The 20,737-nt window shown below is 44.8% G+C and overlaps 1 protein-coding gene across 2 annotated transcripts in view; it reads left to right on the top strand.

The window, feature by feature from the left end:
• Nucleotides 1-20,737, top strand: part of LOC126531979 (uncharacterized) — a 105,474-nt gene that overhangs the window by 48,335 nt on the left and 36,402 nt on the right. The window contains exons 3-4 of one of the 2 annotated variants that reach the window (XM_055070798.2): nucleotides 11,334-11,434; nucleotides 18,399-19,106. In XM_055070798.2, the coding sequence (XP_054926773.1) occupies nucleotides 11,362-11,434; nucleotides 18,399-19,106 (781 nt within the window). In that variant the 5' untranslated portion in view covers nucleotides 11,334-11,361. The remainder of the gene's footprint in view (nucleotides 1-11,333; nucleotides 11,435-18,398; nucleotides 19,107-20,737) is intronic. The other variant, XM_055070799.2, reaches the window with a different exon arrangement.

The raw sequence follows: 20,737 nt of genomic DNA, 5'->3' as shown, positions 1-20,737 counted from the left end.
GAAAGGTATTTTTCTTCGTACGTTTTTCATTTCACGACGCAGAGACTGGAGATGGTAAGAATCCAATCAAAGTTACTCATCGGTATAAGGCTTTGCAATGTTGCTGTTAGAAAATTTAAAGGCTAACTGCAATTCAATAGGCGTGTAGGGAAATCTCAACTTCGTTCTACATACTGAAGTTGCATGGAATGACGCTGTCACGGTGCTAGTGATTCCGCTAGGTGCTATGTTTGTGCCAGAAAAATACATTTTCTAGAAGCACTACGTAAGTATTTTTGCGTATGTGATGCCGAGCGTGCCATCCTGCAGGCTAATCCGGAAGCCAAACTCCCAACCGCGTGACTGAACTGCAGAAGGAGCAAAGATTGCTTGGCGCATCTAGCAGTTGCACGCAGTCATACGTGCTTACGACAACATTTTGGCTGATTTTCGGTAAACACAGATTTGTCTCTGAAAACGCTGAGAAAATCTCGAACAATGGTAGTCCATGCAGCGACTGAGAGAGAGTCTTAAAGAAATGCGCACCCTTCATCACATCCTGCTTTATGTGCGCTACAGTGCCAATTGCAATTAGCATTACTGTGACGACTGAGACCGTAACACAAAGACAGCTTCAAGCCTACAGAGCCCCTATAACATTTACCATCATTTCTGTTTTTTTAGCGTTTCCGTTTATGCCTTCCTGTTGCAAATGTTTACCTGACATTTTAACTAACAAACTACTATGAACTGCCTCTGTTTGCACGCTTTCAGGCGCCAGGGTCGTATGTGCACCATAGTTACAAGCGGAGGTATGGTTGTAATAATTGTGTGCATATGGAATGTCTTATGCAGCTCATAGGGAGGGGGGGGGGGAGTAATAAACTTAAACTACGCCTTTTTTGTTATTCTGCGCTAGTTTTGTAGAAATAAACAAAGCTTCCCCTTATACTTAATATTTATGTCTTTGTCGCCTGGAAATGCTGATGAAAACAAGCAGTTCAGAACAGCTTAACCGTGGTTGTTTGGAATATTAGAAGTGAAGTAATAAAAAAATATGTTGGCTGCAGCGCACAAGTGTATGAGTATTGTTACGACACAAAAGAGACGGGTTTTATTTAATAGGCTGCTAAGCAAGCCTCAGACGGGTCAAAAGGCCCGCCTTCGTTTCCTCCTTTCCCCCGCTCCCACTCTTCTTCCACTCATGTAGCTACATTTACTGTAGCATTTCCTCGTGGAGGATCCGTCTTATGGTCGACGCCAGGTGAAATGAAGAGCTCATGTTGATACTGACCACAGTGGTAACATTGCCAATCGGCCAAAATGTGGTGTTTTTCGGCGCATATTCTAGGCCTCAAACATACGGCCGTGCTTCATGACGCCAGACACTGAAGCGCGACTGGCCTTGCCGATTAGGAAGTTGTTCACTTCCTCTGCTACGCCCTTAAGCAGGTGCCCGGCATTGTCTTCCTCGGACATTCTTGTGTTAGTTTGCTTGCAGAATTTCAAAATATCCTCGATGTAGGTAGTGCAAGTAAGTCTCCCCTGGTATATGTGCTCACTGTGCCAGGGTGTGCTTGCACGTTACTTCTTTTTCGTACGAATCACGGAAGCATTCCTTTAGCTAATTAGCGAAACGCTCCCACGTCGTTAATATTGATTCATGACTTTCAAACCACATCGGGGCAGTGTCAGCGAGTGCGAACTCAACGTTGCTTAGTTGGCAGTTTCCCAGTCGTTGCACTTGCTCACTCGTTGGTAATGCCTAAGCAACTCGTCCACATCTTCATCTGCTTTCCCGGTGAAAACCAGAGGTCCTCGGTAGTAGAGCCGCCTACCATCAGGCATTGGTCCCAGAGCGGCAGGCATCGGACCCTGAGCATCTCCATCGTTGGACATGTCAGCTGGCGATGGTGGTAGTCCGGCGAGGCGACGACTGCGGCGAAGAATACATGTTTCCGGGTCCATCATTACTTCAATTACCCCGCAACGTCCAAACAAGCTATTATGACACGAAAGAAACGGGGTTTATTTAATACGCCTCACACTTCAAGGCCAGACGGGGCAAAGCGTCATTCTGCCTCGTTCCCCCCGCTCACACTTTTTCTTCCACTCATGCGACTACATATGCTGTAGTAGTATACCAAATTACTGCGCCAAAGAGAGTCTCTGTAGACTTAAGCTATATTTACGCTAATGTAGACTTCAGAATAATGTTTAGCATGCCGAGAAAGCAGGCGTGTACACAGCTGGATGTGATTAAGTGCGTGACAAGACACTAACGCCCATTTCAGGAAGTGCTTCGTAATTTACACTACAATCGTTCATCGCAGCTGTGTACGCTTTAAAAAAGTTTTATTGGAAGTACAGCTTTCCCAAACATACCTAACTTGTTTTTATTATTTGTATGTTCCCGTGGCGAACGCAATTTATAGGAAACAACCAGAAACCTTCTTACCGCTACTCTCTCATAAATTGTGACATATCAGCGTTCCATTGAGTTGCTCCTTGATGATTATTTTTTTCATGTCTTTGTGTCAGCAAACTTGAGCTGCACCGGAACCCAAATCCTTTAAAGCAAGAACCCAATACTTCATCGAGGCATCCTAGCACATTCGAGATCCTTTCGACAGTAGGTCACGTGCATGTCACTGTAACCGAAAGCGTACAGGTGTGCCCCTCCAGACTTGGGCCCGTATTAACAAAGAGCTGCTTCGCTAGAATTGTTGGTAAGTAAAAAAATTCAGCCAATCATGATGCTGTACATATTAGCGAAAGTGACTGGCGAGTGGGAAAGAGCACTTACGAATTAAAATCTCTGTGAATTTCGTCCCTGTTTTCTTGAAAATCACTATCGCATGTGTGCGACAGTTGTTACACTGAGATAGGCAATATTTTAATGCACAATGTTATATTTACAGCTGACGACGAGTAAGTTGCTTAACTTTGCCCTCGTAGCTAAACCTACCGCTTTTACTGTTTTCGCGTCCACAGTGTTATTTCGGCATGACACTCGGTAATGCAAAACGGAGCTTTTATTTATTGTTATTTTGTGCAGAAATACGCAACATACGAAAAGGTACTGCCAGTACTACAAGCCTGAGAAATGTTATAAGCTAGCTCTAAAGGGTTGCGGACGAAACTTCAAGCCCGAAAAAATACGTAATTCTCACCATGACATTTGCCCATTGAAGCATTGCATAACGCCTGCAGCCATAGTGCTTGAAAGCATTACTTTGCTTTTCGCACAGGCATTTGGTGTCTTCAGGGTGACGGAAATAGCTAATATCATTTAGGAGAGGGCCATTAAGCTAACACACGTACCACAAAGAAGAGCGGACGAACTCAGGCACCGAAAGACTATATTCAGGTGCAAAATTTCTCATTTATTTGACTCGTGATCTAACCTGCCCGTAATTCAACTCTAGACCAGAAATTTGATATGGACATGCGCTTCGGGCATGTGATCCGTGACTTATAACATATGGCAGTAGCCTCCTCGTAGTTTTGAATTTCAACTGAACCCTGGCCTAGAAAACAAAATTGCACAGAAAACAAACAAGCAGAGAAAACAAAATTGAGACACCGATATGAAACGTGCACGAATATATTACTCGTAGTAGGTGGCATCGAGGACGTGGCCCTTATAAGAAAGCAGCGACAGCGTTGGGCTTCTGTCTTGGTATGCATCTCGTCGCGCTGCACACAGCATGTTACACTACAATCTCGCCCACCTCTCCATCTTGCAACAAAAATTGTGAAAAGGGCCGGTGCATGGAGGCGAAAGCAGTAAAGAACGCTGGTGACTCCGGTGTTTACGGTGGTCTCTCGAGCTTTCTCTACGGGATGATCATTGCTAAGCTTTCCGGCATTTTAAAGAACCACCTGTTGCAGACAACCTAATTCTAGTCCTCGAGAACTATTCAGAGAGGCGGACATTACTTACATAAGAAGTCGATACATATATTCAACTAATTAAACGAAAGAACACTAATTAACTTATTACAGCGCACATTGCAATTTAAGAATTTTAGCCGGTGAGATTAAAAGGCGTATCCACTTGAATTTACAGAATGACAACAGAATGTAAGCGCAAAAATGCGCTGTCCTGCTTACTTATTTGACAAAACGGTCTTTTGTGCAATAAAGTACAAAAGTAACTGGAATTCTTCATGTATTTTCCGTGCTTTAAATAGTAAAAATCAATAGATGAAGAAAGAGGAAAGGACAGGTGGGACGCTGGTGAACGAACGACGCAGCAAGAATAGGCCCTGGGCGCCAGAAAGAGCAGTACTTAAAGTGGACAGCAGGGTTAGCTTGAATATCATAATTTTAAGTATTTAGTATTTAGTAGTATTTAGAGTAGATGGAAGACGAAAGGACAGTACGACCTGTCCTTTCGTCTTCTCTCGATTTCTCCGACTTGTTTAAAGCAATGTACACGCGTAAAATTGTCGTTCTTCAAGCTAGCCCAGCTGTGCGCTTTATTTACCTCAACGCGCATGTATTTCAACTCACATTTTGGTAAATAAGATTTCAAAACTGTTGTCATCCTGGAGATTCATTTCAAGTGGATACGCTTTGCAATAAGGCCTGTTAGAATTCATAAATTACAATATTTGTTCTAAAGTAATTCTTTAGGAGTTCGTGAATTTCTATTAATTAGTTGAATACGTTTTTCGGTGTCTCGTTCTAGTAATGTTCGCCTCTTCGAGTAATCCAGCTCAAAGAGAAAAGAGTTACGCTATCTGCAAAAGGTGATTTTTTAAAATTCCGGAATACTTTGAATTGGTCGACCCCTATAGTCAGTACTCTAGTGTAGGTCTCATAGCCCACTCAAGTATCTCACTGAAGAAACTTTCTGACCAACAAGAGGTTCGTCAGAAGTACCGGCATGCCTAGGTCGGTGGCAGGAGTGGGAGGCTCTGGCGCCGACCAGAAATGGTGGCTCCGTGTAGTCTGTACTCTAGTGCAGGTCTTATAGCCCACTCAAGTATCTCCGTGAAAAAATTTTCTGAGCAACAAAAGTTGTGTCAGAAGTACCGGCGTGCCTAGGTCGGTGGGAGGAGATGGAGGCTCCGGCCTCCATGAGAAATGATCGCCGCGTATAGTATGTACTCAAGTTCAGGACTCATAGACCACTCAAGTATCTTAGTGAACTAACATTCAGAGCAAGAAGAGTTGTCTCAAGTACCGGCACGCGTATGCCGGCGGCAGGATAAGGGGCTGTGGTCCTCACCAGGGATATTTTTGTGCTTCTTCCAGTGCCGTCGCACTGCACGAAACAGTAGGCTTGAGCGGCAACTTCCATCTACGCGACTAATAATGACGTAAATTGCATTTTTTAGGTTTGCAAAACGTCAAGGCTTAGATTAGCCGTAAATGACCTTTATAAACCTTTAGTCGGGTGTGAACGCCATTGATTATTTTGTCGTCATGTCATATTTCGCTGCAAATTGGCAATCACCAGAATAAATCAAGGCTACTAGAAGAAAACTTGCCTCGCCAATCATTCAGCCACAATGAAAATGTTAGGTGTCACAGGAATTTTTCCACAATTTCGCGCGGGATTGTTGAAGATGCACGTAACCATTTTTAATGTTCTTCGAGGTTATGCTGTGCTGCGTGCTAAGCTTACAACCGTTTACTTGGAGCCGTTAACTGTTATACGTTCACAGTCACTTCAGTTCGTTCCGCAATTTCACGGTGCACACGCATTAACAAATTACGACTATTTCAAAAACGCGTGTAGCTAAGTATAGGTGACAGTCTCACGATGGGGGGGAGGGGGGGTGTAATAATGTTTAGTATTTTACAGTACCCCTTTAGTTCTTTATTATCTGAAAACCATCGAATGGAATAAATAAGAGGCTAAATGGGACTATATATTCTCGCACAACAAAATTTGCCTAATATGTGAGGCTTAACGTATGGTATACGGATCCATCTGGCTTGCCGGACACAGTTTTCGTCAACGTACGAGGGGCCCAGTGACGTTCCGTACCGTGCAGCAGAATTCCCATTTCTATGCACGAAAACTGCCTATTTGCGATTATTTTCCCTAATTAATTCCTAAAAATCACCGCAAATCTCCCTGCATATGTATATTTTGTTTCAGTGTATAACCTTAACAAAGGCTGGTCCACCAGCCGAAACGGCAGCAATATATTTTGCAAGAACAATGTCCGTCGTACTCCTTTCTTTAGTGAATGAAGTTATTCCTACTGCACTAATATATATATATATATATATATATATATATATATATATATATATATATATATATATATATATATATATATATACGTTCACTTTCATTTTTTATTATAATTCGATAATTAAGTACAAGTAATATGCCTTGTCTTGTCCTTGGCGGCTTTGTTTGTTGGCTTCTTACGATATTATATATATCACCTCAAACACCTGTCGCAGTGGTTCAGCGGCTATGGTGTCGCGCTACTAAGCACTACGTCGGCGGATCGAATCCCTGCTACGGCGGCCGCCTTTCGATGTGGGGAAATGCAACGTCCGTTTCCCGTGCATTGGGGGCATATTAAAGGTCCATTCGTGGTCAAAATTAAGAAATCGCGATTTTGGCAGGTGAAACCTCCGAAATGATTCAAATGCGGTTGTGTTTTCGAAAATATTACAGTTTATTCAGCATTTCGGCTGAACAGCAATACGAGAACTCAACTTTGAATGTGACACTTTCTAGTCTTGGTTCCCCACATACCTTCCCCGTAGACAGAGTTCCATAGCACGATCTAACACTGGTGGCTAGCCCCTTTTTTAGAGATCCTGAGTAGGTTATCGAATATTGATGCAAGAAATTGCAGTTCGAGTTTTGTACTGAAACAGCACACCAGATGTTCAACAATGAAGGCTATTAGAATTTGAGGCCGACCTGGTCCAAGTTTTGCTCGTGCACTGAAAACGGTGTGCTGTTGTTTGTCAAAGTGATTGCTCGCTGAAAGGCATCATTCTAATGTTTGCTTCACAATTATCAAAATTCCCTGCAATATCGCAATGATTCCCTTCCTTCTCTTCTTCCAAATTTGGGGACGAAAATTCCCCTAATAGGGGCAAATTGTCTGCGCGGAACCTCACTGCTGCCCGTCCGTCCCGCGTAGTCCCGCGCGGACGCGAGCGCCGCACTTCCCCCTGGCTGTCGTGGTGCGAAACTCGGCAGCTATCACTACCTCTCTCTCATAGATGGCGCAACAGTGGTGCAAGAGCTCGCGCGAGCTGGTGCTTCCGCACGGGACTTTGTCGGTTGCGTGTAGCAAATCATAGTTGGCGCTGCGGGAATAGTAGCCGGGGGCACTGATGAGCGTGTCGAGAGAAGGGTATATGTCAGGTACGGGGCCTCGATCGGCGTCGAGTGCACCCCGGCAAACACAGGCACTCACTCTACGGCACACACAGAAGCGAGCTTGGTGGAGAAGCCGCGGCGCTAGTAGCAACTAGTCAACACAATCGTTGGAAACGTGGTAATTGCAATAATTGTCGTAGTTGCTAAAATATACGCCACACTCCGCAAATCAAAATGTTAGGATATATATATATATTACAACTTCCACTTCACGCGTGCATCGCGCTACCAGTTTTGCTACGCAGGTAGCTGTTCTTACATGAAATTACTCGGGTAGTTAAGAATGTGTACAATGTCAAATTACGTGTGGGCTATCCAGCGCCACTCAGGGCAGTAGGGGCTGATCAGGAACATTGTTGTGACCAACGGCGTCACGTAATACATCAACTTCAAGCGTGCACCTATCCAGGATTATATTGCTTAATGGGGGGGGGGGGGGGGGGGGGGTCATCGACCCAAGGTTACCTCTCTGTGCGAATGAGGGGGCGGTACATTTGCTAGTACAATTATGAATAATGCCCGCCATCCGACGTAAAGATGCGAAACCCACAAACGAGAAATGAATTAAGCTCTGTCTCAGAGGTACGCCTGTCAGATACACCTCTCCTTTACTTGACAAATAAGGAACCCCGTCAAGTGGACTCGGGCATGAAGGAAGCGCAACAAGAACACTGCCAAGAACAAGTAAAAGCGGAAGTGTAAAATAAAGCTTTCTAGTATCCTTTCTTCAATTAGCTCTCGAAGAATTATAGAGAAAGATATGTGCCTAACAATCACAGTTCTTTTCGATCCCTCATTTACTGGTCAACTAAGTTAAGTGCCAAAGCCGACTGGTATTGTTATTTGGGAAGTTGCGTAAGGATGCGCGGCCGCCATTGCCGTACAACCGCCTAGAGCAGAGGACGCCGCGGTTCTAGAAGTACTACGCCCACCCCGGAAGGTTAGAAAAAAAAAAACACATTAGCCCAGCAGAGAAGTGCCTACGTCAGGCGGCTCGGCCGATAACTGTAGAAACCTCATTCAAAACACACGCAATCATTCTCCACTTACGGTGGCGTTTTCTCTTCCTTTTTAAGTAAAAAGATGTTGGTCCATAGATATTTTCAGAAACAACGGTTAAATTTGTGAATTTTCGCTTTTCCTTCCTGTTTGGCTGTTGCCTCGGTCTGCCTTAGTCGTCCGCTTCATTTGTCAAGTCCTTGCAACTCTTGTTTCCAGTTTCCAATTTTGCACGAAAACTGCTGTACAGTTTGAAGAAAACGAGACGAAGTAACGGGTGATATGCATATTGCTTATAGGTTTAACGGTTATAGCAGGGTTTGAAGGTAGAAGTTTTTTCGCGTGATTTTATTTCCCCCTTATGTAACCCATTTCAAGGGTATGTGGCTCCGAGGACCTGCAGCGTGACAGCGAGCTGTCACTCGAGGAAATAATGAAATGAAAGGAAATTTAGACGCAACTGGTGTTTTTTCTGGCCACAACTCGTTCCACAAGCATACAGACCAGCTTACTACGAACGGAATCCCTTTCTTGGTTCCTGCGGATCAGTTTAAACGAAGAAGGTTCAACTAACGAAGCAACAGCGATGCGCGTGACCGTTGCAATAGATCCTAACAAGTGAACGCATGTCGAGTTAATCGCTCAGGTGTCGAATCGATGAGAAAACTGGCATTCACAGCCCAGGACATGCCGATAACTACTGCCATACAGAAGGAGTGAAAAAGGCAGCAAAGTGTTCCCCGCCGAATAGCTGTGAAGTCTCAAGATTAATTTGGCAATGCTTTAGAAGTACGTGTCGGGAGTGGTGGCATGGGCAAGGGGGGAGAAGGGGTACGCCGCTTAACTTCTGGCTTAATATTGTGGCCATGAGGTGAAGTTTTTGGTAGTAGCCACCAAGCTGCATCCTCGGTTCTAAATCTACTCTAGCTCTGGACCTTAAAAAAAAAGTAACGTTAAAAGTTTGAAAAAGCACGGTGCTTTGAGCTTACCAGAAAACCCGTGGTGTAATTTCGTGTCTTTGTCCTCTCTCCGTGACAGTGAATCAGCACAGCGTCTAGCGGTGCCTCGAGACCAACGGAGTAATCTTTGACTTTAGTCGGTTATCGAGTTTCCTCTCCGTGTCTCCACTCTGAATGCTTGTGAGATGTCTGGGATAGGCGATGCCAGCGGGAAGAACCCGAACATTTTCGTGAGGTTTTCTCTGCCATCCAAAGCTATACCTTTCCCGCTCACTGAACACCTCAATTATTCGGAAGGAGTAATTTGCTTGAGTTGCCATACAGCTTCTCTTTCCCCTCGGTGTCCGTTATTATAAAAATTTGCTGATTCCTTCACACGGGTAATATTATACGAACGCATTTGTTTCATTCTCGATAACTCGTCACAACAATTAGCGGTTTTCAAGCTGTCAATAACAATGATGAATAACGCGCTCTTTTCTTCTGCAACAAAATACATTGGTTGGCAGTTCTTATTGGTCTGTCATAAGGGATACGTCATTCATTCGTAATAGAGCAGCTGACTGCTGGACGATGGCGTCCATGGTGATTGGCGATGGCGTACCATGGTGTAACAGTATAGCTTAGGCATTTTGTTGATCAGCGCGAAATCATAGGTTCAATTTCCTGCCCCGGTAGCCGCTACCTTAAGGGCCGCAATGCCAACATTGTCGTGCGAGACGGTTTATGTGCATAGTAAAGGCGCTGAGAAAGTATTCTGAGTTCTCTAATGCCGCGTCCCTCATTGAACCCGCGTCGCTTTGAGACGTTATCATCAATCGATGAGTCGGCGGGGCGTCACCGACATGAAATTTACTACTGCTCGAAACTTGGCCTGCTGTGTAATAATGCAATGCAAAGTCACGTGGCGTCGTTTGGACTTTATCAGACGTCATGTAGATATTCTTATTCGGGAATAGCGTATAGCGCTGCATCCCCCATGTCGAACAAAACATTGGATTCATTATATAGGGGCCCACAACGCGTTCACAGGAGATTATAAGATATTAGGGCTTTAAAGGGTCTTGAGGGTTTTTTTAAATATGGTGTTTTATGTGAGAAAACCAATTTCTGATTTTGAGGCACGGCGTAACGGAGGAATCCGGAAATTTTGACTACCAGTGGTTCTTGAACGTGCACCCTCATCTAAATGTGGCCGGCGAGGCCGGGATTCGATCCCGTGACCTCGTGCTCGGCAGTCCGACACCAGAGCGACTGAGCAACCACGGCGAGTGGCCTAGGCCTTTTTAACGGGATCAAAGAATATGAGGGTTGTAGGGCACCAGCTTTTTTTTTTTTAGGCGAAGTTTCCTTGGAATTCTGCCGCTGAGTTTGCGTGGTCAAAATGAACTCATGACGCATAAACTAGGCCAACCGTGGATACATAATAATGTGATTAGGGTTCAATGTTTTCGGCTTTTATTTTCTTTAAATTAGGGGTAATTTTTGTGCTTTTATTTCCACGCGGAAACATCGTTTTTTTTTCTCAAGGAATATGTTTTTCAGATGACTTTGGACCCACAATTTTCTATCGATATCCAATTCTATCCAATTCTATCCAATTCTATCGAGCTTCCAGGTACTCTGTATTTCTGGTGAATATTGGCTTTCCGCATTCTTTTGTATACGCTGAAAAGGGCTGTACAACTGCATATCGTGCTTTTCCACGTGCTTTTTTCCTCATAAAATGCGCAGAATAACAAAGTTTTCCAGGAGTTGTCTATAAAGAGCCCGACAGTATACGCTAATGTGTCTATGCAGGAACATAGCGCGAATGCACTTGACATTCGAAAACACACAAACATTAGCAGCATATCTGAGCAGGCCTCCCGGGAAGCTATCGCTTGAATTTGATAACCATTGTCCGAACGCTTCTGCCAGGTTTTTCTTTTTCGTTTTTGATGAGACTGGTACAACAAGTAGCGCTGCAAGTTGCCAAATTGTTCTGTTCCCCTAATATCTTACGTGTGTCCGTCTCTTCGCAGCGACGAGTCGGATGTGACGCGTCTCGTGATGTTCCTCCTCTGCATTTTCGGCGTTGTCCTGTTACTCGGCGCCGTCCTCTACGCTATGGATAAATCGGGAGGTGAGAGTGGCATCAAGTAGTGACGACCTTGATGCTGCTGCTACTGTTTTGCAAAACAAAAACGAGAGATGTGCAAACAAAAGATGGCAGCTTTGTTTTCTCCTTGATGCCCAGGGTTTAACGAATGCACGCCGGCATACATCGGGTCGTGTGCTTCTACGATAACCAGACATGGTTCATGTACGACCAGTTCTCTATAATACAGCTCAAACTAGAGATACTGTACATTTATAAAAAGCTTGAAAACGTCGCTGATGGAAGCACAGGAGTGAGCCACAAAAACAGGTTCTTCTGCCTCACTTGTTACCCTAACGTGCTTCTGAAGACAACCGTACGTTCAGCTAAAGGTGATATTTTTTCATGACTCATACTCTTCACCATCATCTGTCTATAGCCCTACTGTGCATTTGCGCATGCGCGCACACTCAGTCTTAACCATTTAGAACCCTTAACACCCTTAAGACGCACGTTCGGTAGCAAACCGGACATGCATATCGTCCTCTCGCCTTTTCGTTCTTTTTTTCTTTCTGTATTATGAAGCCGGAAGCAGGGCCTGTTCGGCCTAAGTAGACTCCCAGCGCACCTACGGTGGTTCGTTCCTATATTACGCCTTTCATAAACGGATCTGCAGTATTGAACGCACAATGTTGTGTGACGTGAAATGTGACAAGAAGCGATATTGACCTTTTTCACGGAGTAGATTGCTCTAGACAAACGAGAAGCACCGTCGGTGGAGCGCCGCATATGTTGCCTTGGCGAAAGTGCGCGAGTGCGAAATCATTGCCGTTTTTATTGTGCTCCTGTCACGCTCCAAAATGTGCAACGGTAAAGACGTGTGCAGTGGCTAGCTGCAAGAATAGCGACTAGCATATTAGGGAATGAGTGAATCAGTGTGGCCAAATTCATAGACCACTGCTACACAGAGACTGTCCCAGTCGCTGGCCCTTCACGATGCAGAGCTTTGCTCAAGGAATAAAAAAGTCACTCCCCTGTCAACATTGTATTGTGTACCGTGCATTGGGTGCACGTTAAAGCACCCCGGGTGGTGGAAATTACTCCAGAATCTGCCATACAGCCTGCCTCATAACCAAAGAGTGGTTCTGTCACGTAAAACCCCAAAATTTATTATTTAGCATTGTATCGCCAACCTCAAAAGAAAGGAGTTCAAACCCAGAGCGCCGGCGAGCAGCGTTCGTTACATGGTGACAATGGGACAAGCACCGCTTCCTGGCATATTTTATCCCACATTATCTATACACATACACCGCAACTAGCATTCAAATGTACGGCCACTCTATCGCCCACGTGTCAAGATGAAGTGAATGGGCACAATCAGTGAGTAGAAGCATAGGTGATGGACTACACTGAAAACACACGATAGCTTGTGGCTGAACGTTTCTTTGCGGTCCTCAGAGTAAGCGTGTGACTAGCAATAATGTGTTTTGCTACAAGCTATTACGAAGAAGAGAATGTGTGCGTTCAATGTCCTTGTGTGGAGAAAGAACCAGTCTATCGCAACTGAGCCCACCCCCAAGCGATTGGGCAGAAAGTAAACGATTAGGTAGTGACTGAACCGAGGAATGTTATTGAGTCAAAAACGTGACAAGCCGCTGTTTCAGAGTGATTGGGAAATAAAGTACGGACATGAAAAGACACTCATTCTCATTTACTTCCGAAGCGGAAGGTTTGCACGACTCGGAATACATTTCTAGCCCTGCTTTTAGATCAAGCACCGATGCATACGCTATTCATACCCCTTGGACAAAATGCAATGGCTTACGAAAACACTTGCATGTCCTCTGAAGCTGTGGTCAAAGTTTCTTGTTGTCCAACCATTCACCGACTATACGATATCCGCCGAAGCAGCGGTATGCTGATCCGCACCGGCCTTACGCACATTCATTGTAAACAAGGACGCATCGGAGGCAACTGAAAAAAAAGCAATGGATGCCTCTCCACGTTAACATACATGGCGGCGCCCACGGGATCGCCGTGAAAAGGGCCTATAACATACAGGTATTCTGTTCTGGTTTTATTCCAATCTCCTGACGTCTAGTTCACGCCATCGCCGATGCAAGCACGGGTGGCGACCGATAAGGTCGTTTCAGCAGCCCAATAAAACGCTCTATTCGTTTGTAGGAGGCGACCTTTATTTGGTTTCAAAGAGAACAGCATTGCCCACCATGACAAGTTTTCCTCATCTAACGGACCGAGAAGAGGTGAAAAGTGCGCAGCGTAGCAAAGAGTTCAGAAGCGACGGAGCTAGCACAGTGAATGTAGATAACGAGGTTAGAAGATTGGTGCCATTTACGCCGACTGGTCCGCTTCCCTTTGCTTAGCTTGCGATGGCTCGTCGATGATTGAAGCAGCGCACGACGGGTCGCTAAAGGATGCCGTCAGAACGGGTGCGCAGTGAAGACGGTTTGGCAGAGTTATGTCGTATGTGTGCCGAATGGGCTCGACACCATTATGCTGCCACGCGAAATTTTTATTAGACGCAAGGAAATAAATTCACCCCACAGCTCCTAGCAGCCAGTTATATATAGTGATCGGTGGACAGCTATCCTCTCTTTCTTTCGAAACGGCCCAGTCTCCAGCTATGCCCTCCCAAAAAAGACTTCGCTTGTGTTCGGCATAACAATTCATAGTAGAAGCAGCGGAAGAATTCTATACTGACCTGTACAGTACCCAGACGAGTCACGATACCTCCGTTAGAAGCAGTAATGAACAGGTTGCAGAGACTCCTTCTATAACTAGCGATGACGTTAGAACGGCCTTGCAAGACATGAAACGGGAAAAGGCGGCAGGAGAAGATGGAATAACAATCGATATAATCAAAGATGGAGGAGACATAATGCTTGAAAAACTGGCGGCTCTCTATACGAAGAGTCTATCGATTTCAAGGGTCCCAGTAGACTGGAAGAAAGCAAACATTATAAGAATCCATAAAAAGGGAGACGTTAAAGAATCGAATAACTATATGTTGCTTAGCTTACTCCCAGTATTAAATAAAATATTCACCAAGATAATTTACAATAGAACAAGGGCAACACTAGACTATAGTCAACCATGGGAAACGGCAGATTTAAGGAAGGGATCCTCTACAACGAATCCCATCCATGTCATCAATCAGGTAAACGAGAAATCCACAGAGTACAATCAGCCTCTCTATATGGCTTTCATAGATTACGAAAAAGCATTTGATTCAGTAGAGATACCAGCAGTCATAAAGGCATTCCATTATCAAGGAATACAGGCCACTTACATAAATATCTTCTAAAATATCTACAGAGATTCCACATCTATCTTACCCCTACACAACAACGGTAGGGAGATAGCTATAAGGAAATGGGGTCAGACAAGGAGAACACAACCTCTACAATGCTATTCACTACGTGCTTGGAAGAACTATTCAATCTATTATACTGGGAAGGTTTAGGAGTAAGGATCAACGGTGAATATCTCAGAATACTTCAGTTTGCAGATGACATTATCCTGTTCAACATCACTAGAGACGATTTAAAAGAAATAATTGAGGACCTTAACAGAGAGAGTGTAAGAGTGGGGTTGAAGATTAATATGCGGAAGACAAAGGTAATCATGAATAGCCAGGTAAGACAACAAGAGTGCAGGATTGTCAGTCAGCCTCGAGAGTCTGTGAAGGAGTACGTTTACTTAGGTCAACTACTCACAGGGAACACTGATCATGAGAAGGCAATTCACAGAAGCATTAAAATGGGTTGAAGCGGATACGAGAGACGTACATTATTAGCTGCTGACTGGAAGCTTACCATTATAATTGAAAAGAACGGTGTACAATCAGTACATTTTAATGGTGCTGACGTATGGGGCAGAAACTTGGAGACTGACAAAGAAGCGTGAGAACAAGTTAAGGACCGCGCAAAGAGTGATGGAACGGAGATTGCTAGACAAAACGTTAAGAGACAGAAAAAGCGATTTGGGTCAGACAGCAAACGGGTATAGACGATATTCTAATTGACATTAGGAGAAAGAAATTGAGCTAAACAGGTCATGTAATGCGCAGGTTAGATAACCGGTAAACCATTAGGGTTACAGAATGGCTGACAAGAGAAGGGAAGCGGAGTCCAGGGCGGCAGAAGACTGGGTGGGACGATGAAATTAGGAAATTCGCGGGCTCTAGTTGTAATCGGTTGGCGCCGCACAGGGTTGATTGGACATCGCAGGGAGAGGCCTTCGTCTTGCAGTGGACATAAAATAGGGCGATGATGATGACGGTGATGGATTCGCACACTTCCCTTGGATGAAGTTTCCGCGGTGTTGTGACGTCGCGGGACAGATAGGTGAAGTAGGCGTGGCCCGAGTACATTTCGACCAATGGCGGAAGGCTAATGGTGACAAAGGCTTAGAATAGGAAAGAAACGTTTTATTGCGGTAGCAATTATATGGATACTTCAGGCAAATTTTTGTCGTTGTCACCGCCGTCGCCGCGAGGTTCCGTATATATGTAGGTGTGTGTATTCTATGTGCCACGCCATGCTATATGACATGCGGTATGTGCGGGTTATATTGCCACACCATTCTTTCACTAAAGTTGCTCATACCAGGTCTTAGATTCGTCACAATATTACTCCTCATAATTTTAGAATGGCAGTCCACAAACAAATGACACTACCTTTCTCAACATTCTGACGTCCCATTTAAGGCTATGTCCATAGATATAAAATACTTGTTTTATTCTATTCCGCATCAGGCGCTCCTGGTTGTTGTTGAAGAAGCCATTAGTAGTTTTGGAGACGTTGCCTTCCAGAATAAATGTGGTGTGTCTGTTCCAGATTTTATTAAATTGCTTCAACTGTACCTTTCCTCTACTTTCGTTGAATGGAATGGAAATGTTTTCCTTCAAAAAAGCGGGATGTGTATAGGGTCATGTGTCGCTCCTTTGTCGAGCGATTTATCTTTGGCGTACCTAGACAGGAACGTCATGTACCGAATGGACGACACAAAAATCGAAAAAGCATTTCGTTATGTCGATGATTTTTTGGTTCTGTTTAATTGTGAGGACAGCTGTGTGGCGACCTCTGTTTGTCAAATGTTAGCTCTGTTTCAAGAATGCTTATCTCCGCTCGCGCTCCCACATGAGCTTCAGGTGAATGGGTCAGTCAGGTTTTTAGATTTGAAGTTATCTGTTACCCGGCAATATGTATGCTGGATGTACGAGCCGCGAGCAAACAAGCCTCTGTTACACTATGCATCTGCCCATTCAAAACTCGTTATGAGAGGTATAGTTCAGGCCAGTTTGCGTAATGCACTAACTAAATCCTGTTATCATTTGACAGATTCTGGTTTCCGTTCGCAGACAGCTCGGTTGAGGGCGGCAGGGTACCCGAGCAACCTTGTTATTTCAGTCTCGGAGAACTTGCGTACTAAGTTTAGCACCGATCCTTACAGCTTTGAGCATCAGGTAAATGATCAAAGAAACAAAACAGCTGTTATCCCGTACGTTCATGGAATCTCCAACAAATTTAAAAAATAGGACAAAGAGCAGGTATCGACGTTGTATTCTCTGCTCCAAAAAAACTTGCCAAGCTTTATGTCAGAACCAATCTTGTTGCTAAGGAACGTAGGATTTGCAGTGTTAAACATAGAAAAAAGTATACTGTTAGTTCGAAAGGGGTTGTGTAAAGATACCTTTGAAATGCGGTTGGTCTTATGTAGGGCAGGCTGGTAGATGTCTTAACGTCAGGTTACAAGAACACAGCAATGAAGCTCGCAAAAGCCGCGAAGGGTTTCTAGGTGTTCGTTGCGCACATTGCGGCTGTATCCCGCTTTTCGAAGATACCACTATCTTAGCAAGGCATTCTAATGAATGCACCAGACTTATCATCGAAGCAGCAGCGATTGCCGATGGTGACTCAGTTAGCCAGCCATTAATTGCATTAACTGAGAAAGAACTGCTTTTTCTGAGGTCGCACATGCGCTCTGGTTGTTCTTAGATGATGAATTTTGAATGCATACTCATGTCGGGTTGTCGCTTTGTAGAGGGCGCTTTTGTCTTGGTGTCCCAGTATATATATGTATGTTTCTCATATTAAAAATCAGTTGGAAGTCAGCGCTTGTCTTCGTCGTCCTTTTTTGTCCCTCGTCTGTGTATGCGCTGTAATTGACGATTGATGCCACGAAACAAAACACAGACAGCGCATGCATTTTATCTTAAATCTGCACAGACGTCAATATTAAAGGTGCGAAACAATAGCAGAGCTCAAATCTGAAAGTGATGTAATCTTATAGGCGCAGCTGTGCACTACTTCCGGTATCCCCCCAGAAAAGAGGTTTGAAATACTCGATACGGAAAAGTGGTCGCAAAGTCACTGAGAAAGACGTTGGCTTTAATTAATAAACGCAAATGAAAATGTCCGATGACAGAATTCACACAGAGGACCTGTAGCACATCAGCTCGTTTTTACTTAGATTACGTTTACTTCATACTGCCACTACAGCTACGAGTCTTAGACTTCGTGTATTATCATAATGTTTCTTGCTTAGCCTTTATGGCGAAGCTGTGATATTTTTTTTCTGTGCTTGGCCTAATCATGTCTCATCGGAGTGTACACATTATCTTGAGATGGGCAATTTTCGCGGTTTTCGTGATGCTTCGTGACTGGCAGATTTAGTGGGCGTGGCCCCAATAAAAGGTTTCACCAATCGCGGCGAGGTAATGAAGACAATCAAACAGAAGCTCTTTGGAATATATTTGCGCTATATCGGCCAAGGTTGTGTCTTTTCTGAAGAACTTAGCGTTTTTCAGAAAGAAGCGTTGGGGTGTCAGGCCAACCTCGGCGAGTTTCTTGCTCCACCATTTCTTTTCGGTGTAGCAAGCGTGGAAACAGTCTAGTGCTTATGAGAAAACTTCCCTAAAAGACATAGCTACTTTTTTCGTAAATGTCTTTCAAGAATACGAGATAAACGATTGTTTTCTTTGCAGATGACGCAAACGACGACTCGTCTATCTCTGGTGGCAAGAACTCCAGCATGGAAAAAGTGGCAAGCGCAGGCCCGACTGGTAACGCGGTTAAACCCGCTCCACAACCGCCAGAGTTAGTCACCAGGGACCCTATTTCACCTCGCACCTCGCCTCCTGCAGCGTGGTCGATGGCTTCGGCGGCTCAGCCGGCTTCGACCAGTGCTGAACTGATACTGCCGACACCAATGAAACCGAAACCTACCTCATTCAAGCCTGCTTCCACGCCCAAGCCCGCCACGCCAAAGCCTACCATGCCCAAGCCCACCACTGCGCCGAAACCAACCAAGCCGCAACCAACCAAGCCGCAACCCCCCAAGCCACAACCCTTCAAGCCGCTACCAACCAAGCCGCAACCCCCCAAGCCACAACCCTTCAAGCCGCAACCAACCAAGCCGCAACCCACCAAGCCGCAACCCACCAAGCCGCAACCCACCACGCCGAAGCCTAGCACTCCAATGCCCACCACGCCGACGCCAAGGACGCCGAGGCCCACCTCGCCGACGCCAAGGACGCCGAGACCAACCAGGCGGTCTCCAACAACACAGAAGCCTAGCAAGCCGAAACTTACTACGCCAAAGCCTACCATCCCAAAGCCTACCATCCCAATACCTACATGGCCAAAGCCTCCAACGATGAAACCAAGCGGGGATTCGAGTGAGCCACGTGAAAGTGAGATGCCCTGTTTACTGAGACGCTCTTATGGAGTGATATATTATAGTCATTATAGACGCGGCAACAGCCAAGGCTGGCTGGTTGGTGGGCTGCTTACATACAACCTTAGTTCAGAAACACTCCAGCACCTTTTGCTGTTGTTGACCGTCAGAATCATTCACCTTTTTGAGAGGTCTTTCAGAAATCCAGACCACTAGAGGGGTAACTGCTTCATTATTGGCCTCTACTTGAATTTGCTATCAAAACATGAGGATGCAGAAAACTATTAGAAGGACATGGCTTAGCATAATGAACGCAAGATGCGCTTAGCATGTGGCTCCTCATTTTTCTCTCCACGCCCTTTAAGAACATGTTACATTCAATAAAACAGGCGCATGGTTTATTGGGCATGTGAGAACAAAGCCCACACATGGATAGTAATCTGCGAAATTTCTTAAATAATTCCCAGGTACCTTGACCTGAGTTCTAAAGATAGTGCTGTTTATTTAAATCATAACTTCTTCCACCGTTCACTTCATCTCTCTCCCCCTGTCGAGTATGCTGAATGTGTATCGCTCATTTTAGGTATCATGTGTTTTTCTCTGCCCCTCTCCACGCGGCAACCTTAGCGAAATATGTACCAGATAAGTTTTCTCACCCATTTTCTTACAGTGGTTCAACGTTTCAGGTGCCTAAATAGCGTCGCTGCTCATGTATTTTGCCGTAGTACCTCGTAAAGCACTCTTCGGTTCGATAAACACCTAACGCTATCCACGGATAAGGGGGTGGACGCGCTGACGCAGTTGGTGGCGCTATGAGTCGGAAATGTTTCAACCAATTCGTGTTTAATGGTAACACCTAGTAAACCACTCGTTGAATTCGTAGCTCGTTGAATTCTTCGCCTTGGAATATGGTTCCTAAATCATCGGCAGCAGATTGAATTCCACTGAAATGTATTTTTTTTTATTATTAAGGGTTCGACAAAAATCCGTCTGTGTGTAACATGGAAAATGAAGTGGCTGTGTCCACTGAGCAAATCGAGATAAAAGAATGAATTTAGAAACTTCACTGGAGTTGCCTAAATATGCGTAAGGATACCCCCGAGTTTCAGTTGACCCGCCCCAAAAGTTCTGTTGGCGGACCGCCAAATTTCAGTTGGCGCAGCCAGAAACTTCAAGTTGGCCCTCCCCTAATTTAGGCTTCCCCGTGCATTTTCTGGGGAGCGCTGTGTATCCCTGTGGGTGTTCTCTCTGATGAATTTTATTTCTTGGCTCCAGTCTTTCTTATCGCTGATAACGCTACCACTCTTATACATTTACGCTATTATGGCGTATAAAGGTCTTAGCTTCGCAAATTACGCATTTTTGTGCAAATACAAGGCATTACACATTTTACGTAACGGACAAATTTTGCTGGGGTACTCGCCAAAGAATGCTTACGCATTAAAGGTCGCACTTTCCCTCCAGAGGCGAAGCATTGACGACAATGGCAAGGTTTTAGGCGACTATGCGAAGTAATGTTCGTAGTTTTATCGACGGCACATATTTTAGTATACATTCGCTTACTAAATGAATTCAGAAGCAAGGTGCCATGCGCGCTCAGGCAGACACGAACAGATCTCACTCGATGACCACGAACAGTTGCTGTCA

This window comes from Dermacentor andersoni, chromosome 5 (assembly GCF_023375885.2).
Source record: "Dermacentor andersoni chromosome 5, qqDerAnde1_hic_scaffold, whole genome shotgun sequence".
Classification (NCBI taxonomy): Eukaryota; Metazoa; Arthropoda; class Arachnida; order Ixodida; family Ixodidae; genus Dermacentor; species Dermacentor andersoni.
This window is presented reverse-complemented; position numbering and strand designations above follow the sequence as displayed.